Raw genomic sequence first — 13828 nt, forward strand, 5'->3', positions numbered from 1 at the left:
GAAGAGGGGGAGGCCTGTTTTTTTCATTTTATTTACTTAAAGGGGTTGTAAAGGTTCATGTTTTTTCACCTTAATGCATCCTAAGCATTAAGGTGAAAAAAACGTCTTAAGATTTGCGGCCCCCCAGCACCCCAGTTTTACTTACCTGAGCCCTGGTAGTCCCGCGTCGCGAAAGCACTCTTCCTCTGTCCTGTCTTCTTGGCTCTTCATTGGATAGATTGATAGCAGCGCAGCCATTGCCTCGCGCTGCTTTCAATCAAATCCAATGACGCGGCCGTTTTTGATTATAAAAAAAACAATGAAGATATTTGCCAGCACACCATGGAATGACGTGAATAGCATCCAAAGTGAACATTTATTGCATGATCACAACACAAGGAGAGTGCAAGGTTTCAGAGTCACGCAGGACCCCTTCGTCAGGCATGTGATAAGACCATGTGACCGAGTCCTGTAGTAGGCGGCTATGGACACCGAATACAGGACTTTGGAGCGCGCCCTCAAGGTAACCTACTTTGGGAGAGCGCTTCCCAGAGGGGGTTATCTGAGGCGGGGAGGAGCCAAGACAGCCGCCGTGGGAACCCAGAAAATGCCATTTGGGGCCACTCTGTGCAAAACGAGCTGCACAGTGGAGGTAAGTATAACATGTTTCTTGTTTAAAAAAAAATTAAACCTTTACAACCCCTTTAACCGCTTTAATACCGGGCATTTTCACCCCCTTCCTGCCCAGACCAATTTTTCATTTTCAGTGCTGTCACAATTTAAATGACAATTGCGTGGTTATGCAACACAGTACCCAAATAAAATCTTTATAGGTTTTTCCCCACAAATAGAGCTTTCGTTTGGTGGTCTTTGATCACCTCTGCGGTTTTTATTTTTTGCGCTATAAACAAAAGAAGAGCGACAATTTTGAAAAAAACACAATATTTTTTACTTTTTGATTTAATAAATATCACAATTTAAAAAAATATATATATATATTTTTTCCTCAGTTTAGATACGTATTCTTCTACATATTTTTGGTAAAAAAATCGCAATAAGCGTTTATTTACAGTGATCGCGACATTGCGATTTTTACTGTGCTCGTGACATTGCGACGGACAGATCAGACACTTTTGACACGTTTTTGGAACCATTCACATTTATACAGCGATCAGTGCTATAAAAGTGCACTGATTACTGTGTAAATGTGACTGGCATGGAAGGGGTTAATACTAGGGGGCGATCAAGGGGTTAAATATGTTCCCTAGTGAGTGATTCTAACTGTAGGGGAAGGGGACTCACAAGCGGAGGAGACCGATGTGTGTTCCTCTGTACTGGGTACACACATCAGTCTCCTCACCTCTGACAGGACATGGATCTGTGTGTTTACACACACAGATCTATGGTCCTGCCGTCATTGCGGGTAATCGCGGGTGCCCGGCGGACATCGCTGCCGCTGGGCACGTTCACTGGGTTCTGAGCAATGTGGCAATGCTTACAATGACTCGGTAAGGAAGGAGTTAAACAGCTTTTGTGAATACCTTGATTACTTGTGTCAAATAAATTTAAGTGCACTGCACCTGTTTGGAATATATTCGGAATTAATACAAACTGTGTTTGACTAATCTGGTAGTGAGATGCGCTTCTGGTAAGTGTGTGTGTATGTGTGTGTATGTGTGTGTGTGGGAATTGTTTAGTCATTACACCATTGGATTGCTTCATTTGAACTTATTTCATTTGAAGTTAATATTGGTTAAAAATATTTTCATGTATTGGTTTATTTGATTAGAGTGATCAAGTGTCAGATACTGTTTACTCTTAAAGCAGATGTGCCACTAAAAAAAAATATTAAAAGCCAGCAGCTACAAATACTGGAGCTGCTGACTTTTAATATTAGAACACTTACCTGTCCTGGAGTCCAGCGGCGTCCGCAGCAGAGGACGAGCGATCGCTCGTCACCCTGCTGCTCCCCCCTCCATCCACGGCAAGGGAACCAGGAAGTGAAGCGCTCCGGCCGATTGGCTCCCGCTGTGTGCTGGGAGCCGAGTGTTCCCAGCACACAACGGGGGACAGACGGGATGTCAGAAAAAAACAGTCTTTTGCCCGTGACGTGTGGCCAGAAGTGGGTGCAAATACCTGTCTTTAGACAGGTATCTGCACCCCCCCCCTGAAAGGTGTCAAATGTGACACCGGAGGGGGGGAGGGTTCCGATCAGCGCGACTTCACTTTAGGGTGGAGATCCGCTTTAAGCCTCGTACACACAATCAGTCCACCCGATGAGAACGGTCTGAAGGACCATTGTCATCGGTTCACCGATGAAGCTGACTGATGGTCCGTCGTGCGTACACACCATCAGTTAAAAAAACAATCGTGTCAGAACGTGGTGACGTAAAACACAACGACGTGCTGAAAAAAACGAAGTTCAATGCTTCCAAGCATGCGTCGACTTGATTCTGAGCATGCACGGGTTTTTAACCAATGCTTTTGCATACTAGCGATCGGTTTTGACCTATCGGTTAGGCGTCCATCGGTTCAATTTTAAAGCAAGTTCAAATTTTTTTGACCGAAGGTTAAATAACCTCTGGGGCCTACACACGATTGGTTTGGACTGATGAAAACAGTCCCTCAGACCGTTGTCCTCTGGTTAACCTATTGTGTGTACGAGGCCTTAGCCCCCTATTACTGTGTATAGACAAAAAAAGGCATATCACATAATTTGCAGCAATTCTTCAAGTACAGCTCTAAAAGAACATAACATCACAATGATATCCCATAACATGGGTACTGTATGTTATGTGATATTTGTACTCCCAATAGCATACAAAGGCAATGGCAATTGCAATATAAAAGTCCCACTACTGCCAGTCCAAGAGTTTCTGCATTCATGTCCCACAGGCTTTCTTCTTGGAATACACCGCCAACACATTTTGCTTTTCTCTGTCTTTGTAGTGTAGAGGCTCACACTGGGCAAAAATGCATCAACTGGGCCAACAACCAAAATGTCCTAGCAGCAAATCTTCAGGTATCAAAGGGACCTCCTCTGCCTCACTTTATTAGTATCTTGGGTCTGGTACTTGTTGAATACTTTGATACCCCACGGATCTATATATAAAATACAGTCATTTTCCTCTAGTAAATAGGGGTTGTTTCATTCCCAAAGATTTTATAGTAACTGTACTCAAACATGGAAAAGTCAGCACTGTAAACGTCCAAAAGTTGTCTGTACAATTTGGGAGGCAGCGTTTCCAAGTATTGTTTGGTGATTTCCTCACTAGTACGACTATCATTTGAATGATGCTTCATAGTTGGGTATTTCAGATCCTTTGGTGCCCCAATAGTCTTCAAAACAAAATCGGCATCCTGATTAATGCTTTCAAACTTCCCAATAATGTCATACTGGATGTTGCATGGATCACACAGATGATACATTGGTTTCCAGTGAGTGTCTCTGTAATATGGCTCTTCTTGACTTATAAAGTGGACAAATTCTGTAAATGTAATATGTTCTGTAGAATTGACATTAATTCCAAGTCTTTTTCTTATGATATTAGCATAAACTTTACTGTAGTAAACATCATCATCATGTAGAAACTTATCTCTGTAGGCTGAAACCACCCTCTCCAAAGGATCTCTAACAAACATGACTTTGGTGTAATTGGCAAGAAACTTTTTTTGCCTGGCTAGGGAATAGGAGCTTAATTTCCGCAGTAAAGGTGAAGTATGGACCTCATAATGTTTAAGCTTACTTAATGAAAGCTGCAGAGAGCGATTGAGTAGAAGAATGATCCTCTTCCAGTTGGAACAGCCCACCTTTGGAACCTCACAATAGATAAATCTATGGCTGTGTTCAACAAACAACTGTGCACTAATTTTTTTGTTCAGTTTATGGGAAATGTTCGTGAGATTATTCCTTTCGCAAACAAACTTTACAACAGATTGTCTGTGTTTGTAAATCACTTCCAATGGTGTCGGGTCTACAAAAGAAAAACATAACTTGTCAGAAATTACACTTATATTGCATTTGTAGATTTTTTTTACCAAAACAAATTGAACACATAGGCCCAGATTCAGATACAAATGTGTATCTTTAGGCGGGCGTAGCGTATCTCCTATACACTATGCTGCCGTAACTTTGTGAGGCGCGTATGGTATTCAGAAAGATTATGCGCCCGAAGTTACGCGTAGCGTATAAGGGCCAGCGTAAGCCCGCCTAATTCAAATGTTGAAGATGTGGGCGTGTTTTATGTAAAATATGTGTGACCCCCACGTAAATTACGTTTCTAACGAACGGCGCATGCGCCGTCCGTGAACGTATCCCAGTGCGCATGCTCCAAATTACGCCGCAATAGTCAATGCTTTCGACGTGAACGTAACTTACGCACAGCCCTATTCGCAAATGACTTACACAAACGACGTAATCGACGAAAAATTCGACGCTGGCCCGACGTCCATACTTAACATTGCGTACGCCTCATATACCAGGGGTAACTTTACGCCGGAAAAAGGCTTACGTAAACTACGGCAAAAAACTGCGCCGGGCGCACATACATTTCTGAATCGGCGTATCTACCTAATTTACATATTCTAAGGGTAAATCTACGGAAGCGCCACCTAGCGGCCAGCGTAAATATGCAACTAAGATACGACGGTGTAACAGACTTACGCCGGCCGTATCTTAGTAAAATTCTGGTGTATCTTGCTTTCTGAATACAGAAAGAAGATACGCCGGCGCTTCCTAGAACTTACGCGGCGTATCAATAGATACACCGACGTAAATTCTATCTGAATCCGGGCCACACTTGGTAAATAAACTATGTAAGTCAGCCTCAGATGTTTAGCCTCAACTTACTCTAACTGGAAAAGTTAAATTATTTCAAACAGCATTTAATTCTGAGCTCCAGCCAGATATAAAAGACATAATTATATTACTTAAAGAGGAGTTCCACCACAAAAAAAAAAGGGCCAGATTCACAGAAGAAATACGACGGCGTATCTCCTGATACGCCATCGTATCTCTGAGTGTATCTATGCGACTGATTCATAGAATCAGTTATGCATAGATAGCCCTAAGATCCGACAGGTGTAATTGACTTACATACTTTTTTTATTTGCGTAAGACGTCCGGGAATACGAAAGTACGTTACGCACGTCGCCGTTCAAAAAAATTACGTCACTTCGAGCTGAGCACGGCGGTAATTTCAAAACGGAGTATCATCAAGTATATGTCAATCTGGCCCAAACTTTCTGGACCAGACATCAGAGGAAGGCGGGGTTACCCATTTACGTCACCAGGTGGCCCTGCCCCAGCTATATAACAGCTGTCACCGAGAAGAAGCGTCACTCGGCGGGAGCCTCCAATGGAGGCGGAGCTGTTGCTGGGTTTTTTTTGGCACGTCGGGCGGCGTGAGGTGGATTTACATTGCAGAACTTTCTTTTTTTTTTTTAATAAAGGTCTTGTCCCAAAGTGTCTCCTGTCTTTTTTTACTATTTTTGACAATTTTTTTGTGAATTGGTAGGGGTACAGTGTAGCCGTTACCAATTCACAAAGGGGGGTGGGATTTAGGGGTCCCTTGTTAAAGGGGGCTTCCAGATTCCAATAAGCCCCCTGCCTACAGACCCCCACAACCACTGGGCAAGGGTTGTGGTGATGATGCCCTTGTCCCCATCAACATAGGGTCAAGGTGTTTTAGGGGGCAACTCCAAAGCACCCTCCCCATATTGAAGGCATGTGGTCTGGTAAGGTTCAGGAGGGGGGGCTCTCTCATCCCCCCTCTTTTCCTGCAGCCTGTCAGGTTGCATTCTCAGATAAGGGCCTGGTATAGATTTTGGGGGACCCCTATGCCCTTTTTTTTTTCAATTTTGGTGCAGGGTTCCCCTTAAAATCCTTACCAGACCTGAAGGGTCTGGTATGGATTTTGGTGAGGATCCCTCCACCATTTTTTTTATTTTGGCACAGGGTTCACCTTAATATCCGTACCAGACCTAAAGGGGGGAACCAATGCCATTTTTTTCAATGAGTTTTATCTATATTGCCGAGACCTGACAATCATTACAGCCGCGATCAGTTTTAAATTACTTTTTTCCCTTTAGAAATGTCATTTTGCTGTGGTACTGTTCTAAACATGGTTAAAATGCGCCACTTTACAGGCATACTATAGACACCCCCAGCACGATATTTAAAGAAAAGATTGATACATGTCCCCTGGGGCAGGACCTAGGTCCCCAAACACTTTTTATGGCAATAACTTGCATATAAGCCTTTAAAATTAGCACTTTTGATTTTTCATGTTCATGTCCCATAGACATTAACGGTGTTCACGTGTACGAACACATTTTTTGCCTGTTCGCAAGTTCTGGTGCAAGAACCTGATGAGAAACCGATAAAAAACTGATGAAAATCTAATGTAAACTGATCCGTTTTTTCTTTAAAAAAAATGTGACTGAACTGATTAAACAAACGGAAAACTCGTGTGAAAGGAAAGAAATCTAAGGAAGCATTTCTCCCCTATTATAATACAATAATAACAACAAGACTTTTTTTGTAAGGAACTATGTAAACGGAAGATGTAATTGCAAAACAGTATAAATTTGCAGCTTGTCCAAAAAATGTGAAAAAGAGTTCCCTTGTGGCTGAATTCTCTCCAGAACAATCAGGAAGAGTCAAGAAATTGGGATAATCTCTGATGCCTCGTACACGCGACCGTTTTTTTGGTTCTAAAAAATTACGTTTTTTTTTTAATGGCATTAAAAACGATCGTGTGTGGGCTTCAGAGTATTTTTCACGATCTAAAAAATGGGCATTAAAAATTTCAAACATGCTCAATTCAATTTCACTATGTTTTTAAGGTTGTAAAAAATAAGCAAGTTATGAGACGAGAGCGCTCGTTCTGGTAAAACTACTGTTCGTAATGGAGTAAGCACATTCATCACGCTGTAACAGACAGAAAAGCGCGAATCGTCTTTTACTCACACAAAATCAGCTAAAGCAGCCCAAAGGGTGGCGCCATCCGAATGGAACTTCCCCTTTATAGTGCCGTTGTACGCGTTGTACGACACCGCGCTTTGCTAGAGCATTTTTTTTCACGATCGTGTGTAGGCAAGGCCATTTTAATGATCGGGTTGAAAAAAACGTCGTTTTTTCTAGACCCTTAAAAACTTAGGGGTAGATCCACGTACCTACGCTGCGCCCGGCGCAGATGTCAGATATGCTATGCCGCTGTAACTTACTTTGGCTTAGTTTGAATCCTCAACGAATTTGCGCCATAAGTTACGGCGGCGTAGTGTATCTCTTGTGGCGTAAGGGCGCGGAATTCAAATGCGGTGGGTAGGGGGCGTGTTTCTTTTAAATGAAGCGCATCACCGCGCAGAACGAACTGCGCATGCGCCGTCCCTAAAATTTCCCCGCCGTGCATTGCGCTAAATGACGTCGCAAGGACGTCATTGGTTTTGACGTGAACGTAAATGGCGTCCAGCACCATTCACGGACGACTTACGCAAACAATGTAAATTTTTCAAAATTAGACGTGGAAACGACGGCCATACTTAACATTGAGTACACCACCATATAGCAGCTTTAACTATACGCCAGAAAAAGCCAAACGGAAACGATGTAAAAAAATGCGACGGCCGCTCGTATGTTCGTGGATCGTCGGAAATAGCTAATTTGCATACTCGACACGGAATACGACGGAAACGCCACCTAGCGGCCGCCGGAAAATTGCGTCTAAGATCCGACGGCGTACTAAGGCGTACGCCTGTCGGATCTAACACAGATGCCGTTGTATCTTGTTTGGTGGATACCAAAACAAAGATACGTTGCACGAAATTTGAAATTACGCGGCGTATCAAGTGATACGCCGGAGTAATTTCTTTGAGGATCTGCCCCTTAATTTTTTGTAACCTAAAAAACGGTCATGTGTATGCGGCATGAGTTGTGTAGTACAGCCCTCAAAAATTCCACTCTTTGCTCGTAAAATGCGAGTGGAATTTAGTCCAGGGCGAGTGAGTTGCGGGGGTGAACCAGGCTGACAGTTTCCTGGCTGAAGCGATCAGCCAGGACCTTGTCAGCCGAATGACACAGCGAGCGGCATGGCTGGCCTGTCCACGATCGTGTTAGATCCTGGAGTCCCTCCCCCACCCATGTTCAGTCTCCTACACTCTGTGATTGGGCGAAGGTGGGACTTAACAACGTCCATCACCAATCCCACACAGCAACGACACGTCCCGCCTCCCCCCCCCCCCATTTACATTTTACGTGTTTTTTTTTTACTTGCTACTGTATGTGCATTCTTATGTGTCAGCAGGGAAGGGATTATTTCTTGTTGGCTCAAGTCCCGGCCATCGTGTCCTCTGTAGTGCCGTCACCTCCTGGCGCCACAGAGTGATTCTGATTCCCCTCTCTCTCTGCGTAAAGAGAGAGTGAGGCAGTGAGGCGACTCAAGGGGAGCAGCGCCGGCAGAGTATATAGTCAGAGGCATCCCATGATCATCTTCTGGAATAGTTTGTGGACCCTCAAGTCCAGGCAGCAGCAGGATCAGGAATAAGTGACTTCTTGGGCCCATCCAACAATTACACAGGTCAGGTCAAGTGTGTGTGTGCTTGCTTGGGGGGGGGGAGCAGCAGCATCTACAGGGGTGGGGCTGAAGGCGGGACCAGGGGTGGAGCTGAAGGGGCCCCGTCAGGTAGGCTGTACGGGGCCCCATGATTTCTATCAGCTGCCCTGAATGTGTGTTCTATGACGTTTGATCCGCAGGACTTCCTCCACACACCAGCCCACTCCCCCCCCCTTCCCCCCACCTGTCATACAGCTATGCCCACAGCACACCTCCACTACTACCCCTCACAGTAAACCTTCACTACTACTCCTCACAGTACACCTTCACTACTACCCCTCACAGTACACCTTCACTATGTTACTATTGTTAAAGTTGTTAATATTTATTTTTGGAACGTAATTCTGCTTAAAATATTTAACAGTGTCATTTCATGAGATAATTTACAAGGTCCTGTTTAGGGGCGGACTTAGGGGTAGGGCAGGGGAGGTGTTGGGTGGGGCAACTAGTGGCGAGTAACTCTTAAGGCCTAGCTAGTGGCTCAGGACTTGAAATTTTGAGCCCTGGTGTAGTTTCATAAGGACTCCAAATGTGTTTCACATTTGGGACTAGGGGAGGCCAACTTGCAGCCTGTTTCCAAAGCATTTCCAAAAAAAGTCTTGTTGTTATTATTGTATTATGTAGCGCCCCCTTGCTTTCAGCATGGGCACTACACTTTAATTTAGTGAGGAACGGGAGAGTTACCTTGCTCCCATTCAATGTTTGCCTAAATTTGATGATTTCTGTCATTCTGGAAGTTCCACTGGGTCAGACTGTGGTCAGGGAGTGCAGTGCCACCCCTGGCCGGCAGCTGGCGCTAGAGGGGTTCTGGCAGAACAGATCTTCTCCCACCAGCCAATTAGAGGATGTTTTCCCTTGTGGGGCATGCTGGGGGAGGGTATATCTGTGAGAGAGGTCATGTGTCGAAAACTTTCCGTGTGTACCCACCTTTAGGGTACGCGCATCCATGGACCCCGCCGGCGTGGCCCACCTGGCCAGAGCTGAACTTTGCAGCGAACCTCTTCCTGATGAGAGAAGGGACCCCAGTGCTCCACTGGGTTCCGAGGCCTATTGAAAGGATCCTAGTTTGGGATCGGGTGTCCGGACCACTGACAGGTATTCTTGCTGTCATCCGGGGACCATTTGCAAAAGAAGTCTACTGGGAGGATTCTCTGTCCTTATTTACTTAAGTCCTCTATTGAAATCGGCCCGTGGCAGGGGCCCTAGAGACAGGTCTGTGTGAGAGACCTGTTCCTCCCAGTGTTATCCATAGTGGCGCCTATCATAGGGGTCTATCCGGGGACACTTTACCCACTCCGAGCAGAGTGGCGACGTATATATGTTCGGTTTAATGCAGAGCAGTGTATTGCTTAGTTCTATATCCAGGCCTGATACCGCATGGTTCTATTTCTTCCTTCATCAACCTTGACCTTCCTAATGTATGTTGATGTTGGCCGTGTTTGGCCTGGACAATAAAGCATTGAAAACTCTTTATTGGATGTCTGGACCTCCACTCACTGTTGCTATTCTCACTGTTACACCCTTAGACACTGCCAGGGTAACTTTGTAGGCCGGTCCCAAATCATTTAGCGGCTCCTTGGGGGGTAGCGCTACAATTATAATAGGGGAGAAATGCTTCCTTAGATTTCTTTCCTTTCACACGAGTGTTCCGCTTATTTAATCAGTTCAGTCACGTTTTTTTTAAAGAAAAAACGGATCAGATTACATTATATTTTCATCAGTTTTTTATCGGTTTCTCATCGGTTTCTTGCACCAGAACTTGCGAACAGGCAAAAAATTTGTTCGAACACGCGAATACCGTTAATGTCTATGGGATATGAACATGAAAAATCAAAAGTGTTCATTTTAAAGGCTTATATGCAAGTTATTGCCATAAAAAGTGTTTGGGGACCTAGGTCCTGCCCCAGCGAACACGTATCAATGCAAAAAAAAAGTTTTAAAAATGGCTGTTTTTTCGAGAGCAGTGATTTTAATAATGCCTAAAGTGAAACAATAAAAAGGAAATATTCCTTTAAATATCGTGCTGGGGGTGTCGATAGTATGCCTGTAAAGTGGCGCATTTTAACCATGTTTAGAACAGTACTGCAGCAAAATGACATTTCTAAAGGAAAAAAAGTAATTTAAAACTGATCGCGGCTGTAATGATTGTCAGGTCTCGGCAATATAGAAAAAACTAATTGAAAAAAATGGCATTGGTTCCCCCCTTCAGGTCTGGTATGGATATTAAGGTGAACCCTGTGCCAAAATACAAAAAATGGTGTAGGGGTCCTCACCAAAATCCATACCAGACCTTTCAGGTCTGGTATGGATTTTAAGCGGAACCCTGCACCAAAATTGAAAAAAAAGGGCATAGGGGTCCCCCAAAATCCATACCAAGCCCTTATCTGAGCATGCAACCTGACAGGCTGCAGGAAAAGAGGGGGGACGAGAGAGCCCCCCCCTGAACCTTACCAGGCCACATGCCCTTAATATGGGGAAGGTGCTTTGGAGTTGCCCCCCAAAACACCTTAACCCTATGTTGATGGGGACAAGGGCCTCATCACCACAACCCTTGCCCAGTGGTTGTGGGGGTCTGTAGGCAGGGGGCTTATTGGAATCTGGAAGCCCCCTTTAACAAGGGGACCCCTAAATCCTGCCCCCCTTTGTGAATTGGTAACGGCTACACTGTACCCCTACCAATTCACAAAAAAAAAATCAAAAATAGTAAAAAAAGACAGGAGACACTTTGGGACAAGACCTTTATTAAAAAAAAAAAGAAAGTTCTGTAATGTAAATCCACCTCACGCCACCCGACGAGCCGAAAAAAACCCAGCAACAGCTCCGCCTCCATTGGAGGCTCCAGCCGAGTGGCGCTTCTTCTCGGTGACAGCTGTTAGCTGGGGCAGGGCCACCTGGTGACGTAAACGGGTGACCCCGCCTTCCTCTGATGTCACATGGCGTCAGAGATGCATTTATGTCCATTTTTCATCCATCAACAGATGGAAGGGAAACGGACAAAGGGAACACCCGTGTAAAAGGGGCCTTAGTCAACGGTTCTAATGCAGTGGTACTTGTGGAAGTCTTTGTTGAAAATATGGTAGGTTTGTTGTAAATCTTCAAAAGTCGTAAGAGAGTCCCCATCATACAGCTGAGGGTAACTAGACCCAGAGACTTTCAAACCTGAAGAGAGCGGTCTACTGTAAGGCCCCATACACACGATAGAATCCATCCGCTGAAAAATCCCAGCGAATGGGTTTCAGCGGATAGATCCTATGGTGTGTACACTCCAGCGGATCTGTTTCCGCGGATATTTATCCCCTGGGATGGATTTCCAGCAGATAAATATTTGATGACATGCTATCAAATCTATCCGCTGGAATCCATCCCAACGGATGGATCCGCTGGTCTGTATAGACTCACCGGATCCATCCGTCCGAAGGGATCCCCCGCATGCGTCGTAATGATTCGACGCATGTGTGGAATTCCTTATATGACAGCGTCGGCACGTCGTTGCATCATAATCGCGGCGACGGCGCGACACGTCATCGCCAGAGGATTTCGGCGCGGATTTCAATGCGATGGTGAGTACACTCCATCGCATGGAAATCCGCACAAATCCTCGAGAGGATTTATCCGTGGAAACGGTCCGCTGGACCGTATTCGCGGATAAATACTCTCGTGTGTATGGGGCCTTAAGAAAGAGTTCCAAGGACATCAAGATAGAAATACTGCAGAGATCCTGTTACGTTGCCATTGTTCTACAGGATTAAGGTGATGTTTCCATATTTGAATACTAGTAGTAAGGTTTCATTCACACCGCCATAACATTTTTACTGATGTTATGACATATGTGTTTTCTAGGAGAAAAATTCCTGCTTAATGATTAGTAAAATATTTTCATATAAACACGTGAAGATGCGTTTGCGTACATAACTTGTTTTTATAAAGATTTTTTATTGGTGGTAGGTAGAGCCCATATCTATAGTGTATTGGCCTCTTTTTGCAGTTAATCATTGTGGAAGGTTCCCTCACCAAAAGTTCCCATATTTCCAGGACCGGGAAGTGCAGCTGTTTGTTGCTGTTTATTGATTTAGGAGGAGCTGCCACTGAGACACTAGAGCTGTGCACACCCCTTTCCCCCTCTGCTCTCATGGGGATAGTGCAGAGCACGCACCACTGGGAGAGGAGCCTGTCACGTGTACACACAGAATCCAGGCTGTGTGTGCAAATGACAGCAGCAAAAGGCAAGCAAGGGTCTAGAGCTGGAGATGGAGGAACTCTGTCCTGGCATGTGATTAGGGTGTGCCCAGGTACAGACAGCACACCCTGAACACATGCCTATGGCTGTCTAAAAAGGTTTTAGTTGGAGCTGGCCTTTATTTAAATGATAGCAGGATTCAAGAATAAGAAATGTTAAATATTGCAGTTTACTAATCCCTAAATGTGGTGGCTGCATCCGTTTTCATTTTTCAGTTCAAAGCCGGCCATACACGGAGCAAATTTCTATCCTGCAACCATGGGATTCCCCCATCAACAGCATCAACAGACAGTGTTGATGCAGCAATCCTTACTGGGGAGGGAGGAAGCTGTCCCCATTGGGAGAAGGCAGGGATTATCGCTATCGGCTATAACAGCCGCTTCTGATAATCATAAAAGAATCCGGCAGGCTGGTTGTACCCAAGTTGATCAATCAATTCGGTACTTTCAGCCTTCCAATTAATGATTTGAATCTAAGTCGCAATTTAACCCATGCACACTTTTCACATTTATTTATTTGTACCTGGGGCCCACTCATTTCACGATATGGCCCTCGTGGGAGCATGTGGGATGTGTAATAACATGCTTGTGTATTCTCAGGTAGCCTATAATAGTCCCTTTACGATGTTGGAGGATATTCATTGTGGTATATTTTCGAGATAATGACTACATTTTCACCCCATAAAACTCTATTAGCTTCCAGAGATACAGTGGTAAAGAGAGTGTAGACATCCTATAACAGGACGTACAATACACGCAGGATTATCAGGTGAAATGATGGGAAAAGCTAACCACTTCTAAATACTGGTAAGATCAAGTATATGATGTTTTAGTTTTTGAAATTAGATACAGTATGCTTTAAATTACCTAAGGGCCAGTTCACACCAGACACAGTTCCATGTGCTTTTTGGAAAACACTGTGCATGCATTTTTAGTGCAGAAAAAAGCACACGGAACTGCGTCTGGTGTGAACTGGCCCTAAATGTTTCCACTCTGTCTAT

General features: G+C 44.5%; 1 protein-coding gene across 1 annotated transcript in view; it reads right to left on the reverse strand.

The window, feature by feature from the left end:
• Positions 1 to 2579: 2579 nt before the first annotated feature.
• LOC120933215 (carbohydrate sulfotransferase 9-like) overlaps positions 2580 to 13828 on the reverse strand; it is a 56132-nt gene continuing 44883 nt past the window's right edge. Inside the window, exon 3 of the mRNA XM_040346299.1 lies at positions 2580 to 3953. Within this exon, the coding sequence (XP_040202233.1) occupies positions 3109 to 3953 (845 nt within the window). The 3' untranslated portion in view covers positions 2580 to 3108. The remainder of the gene's footprint in view (positions 3954 to 13828) is intronic.

Source organism: Rana temporaria, chromosome 3 (genome assembly GCF_905171775.1).
Source record: "Rana temporaria chromosome 3, aRanTem1.1, whole genome shotgun sequence".
Taxonomy (NCBI): domain Eukaryota; kingdom Metazoa; phylum Chordata; class Amphibia; order Anura; family Ranidae; genus Rana; species Rana temporaria.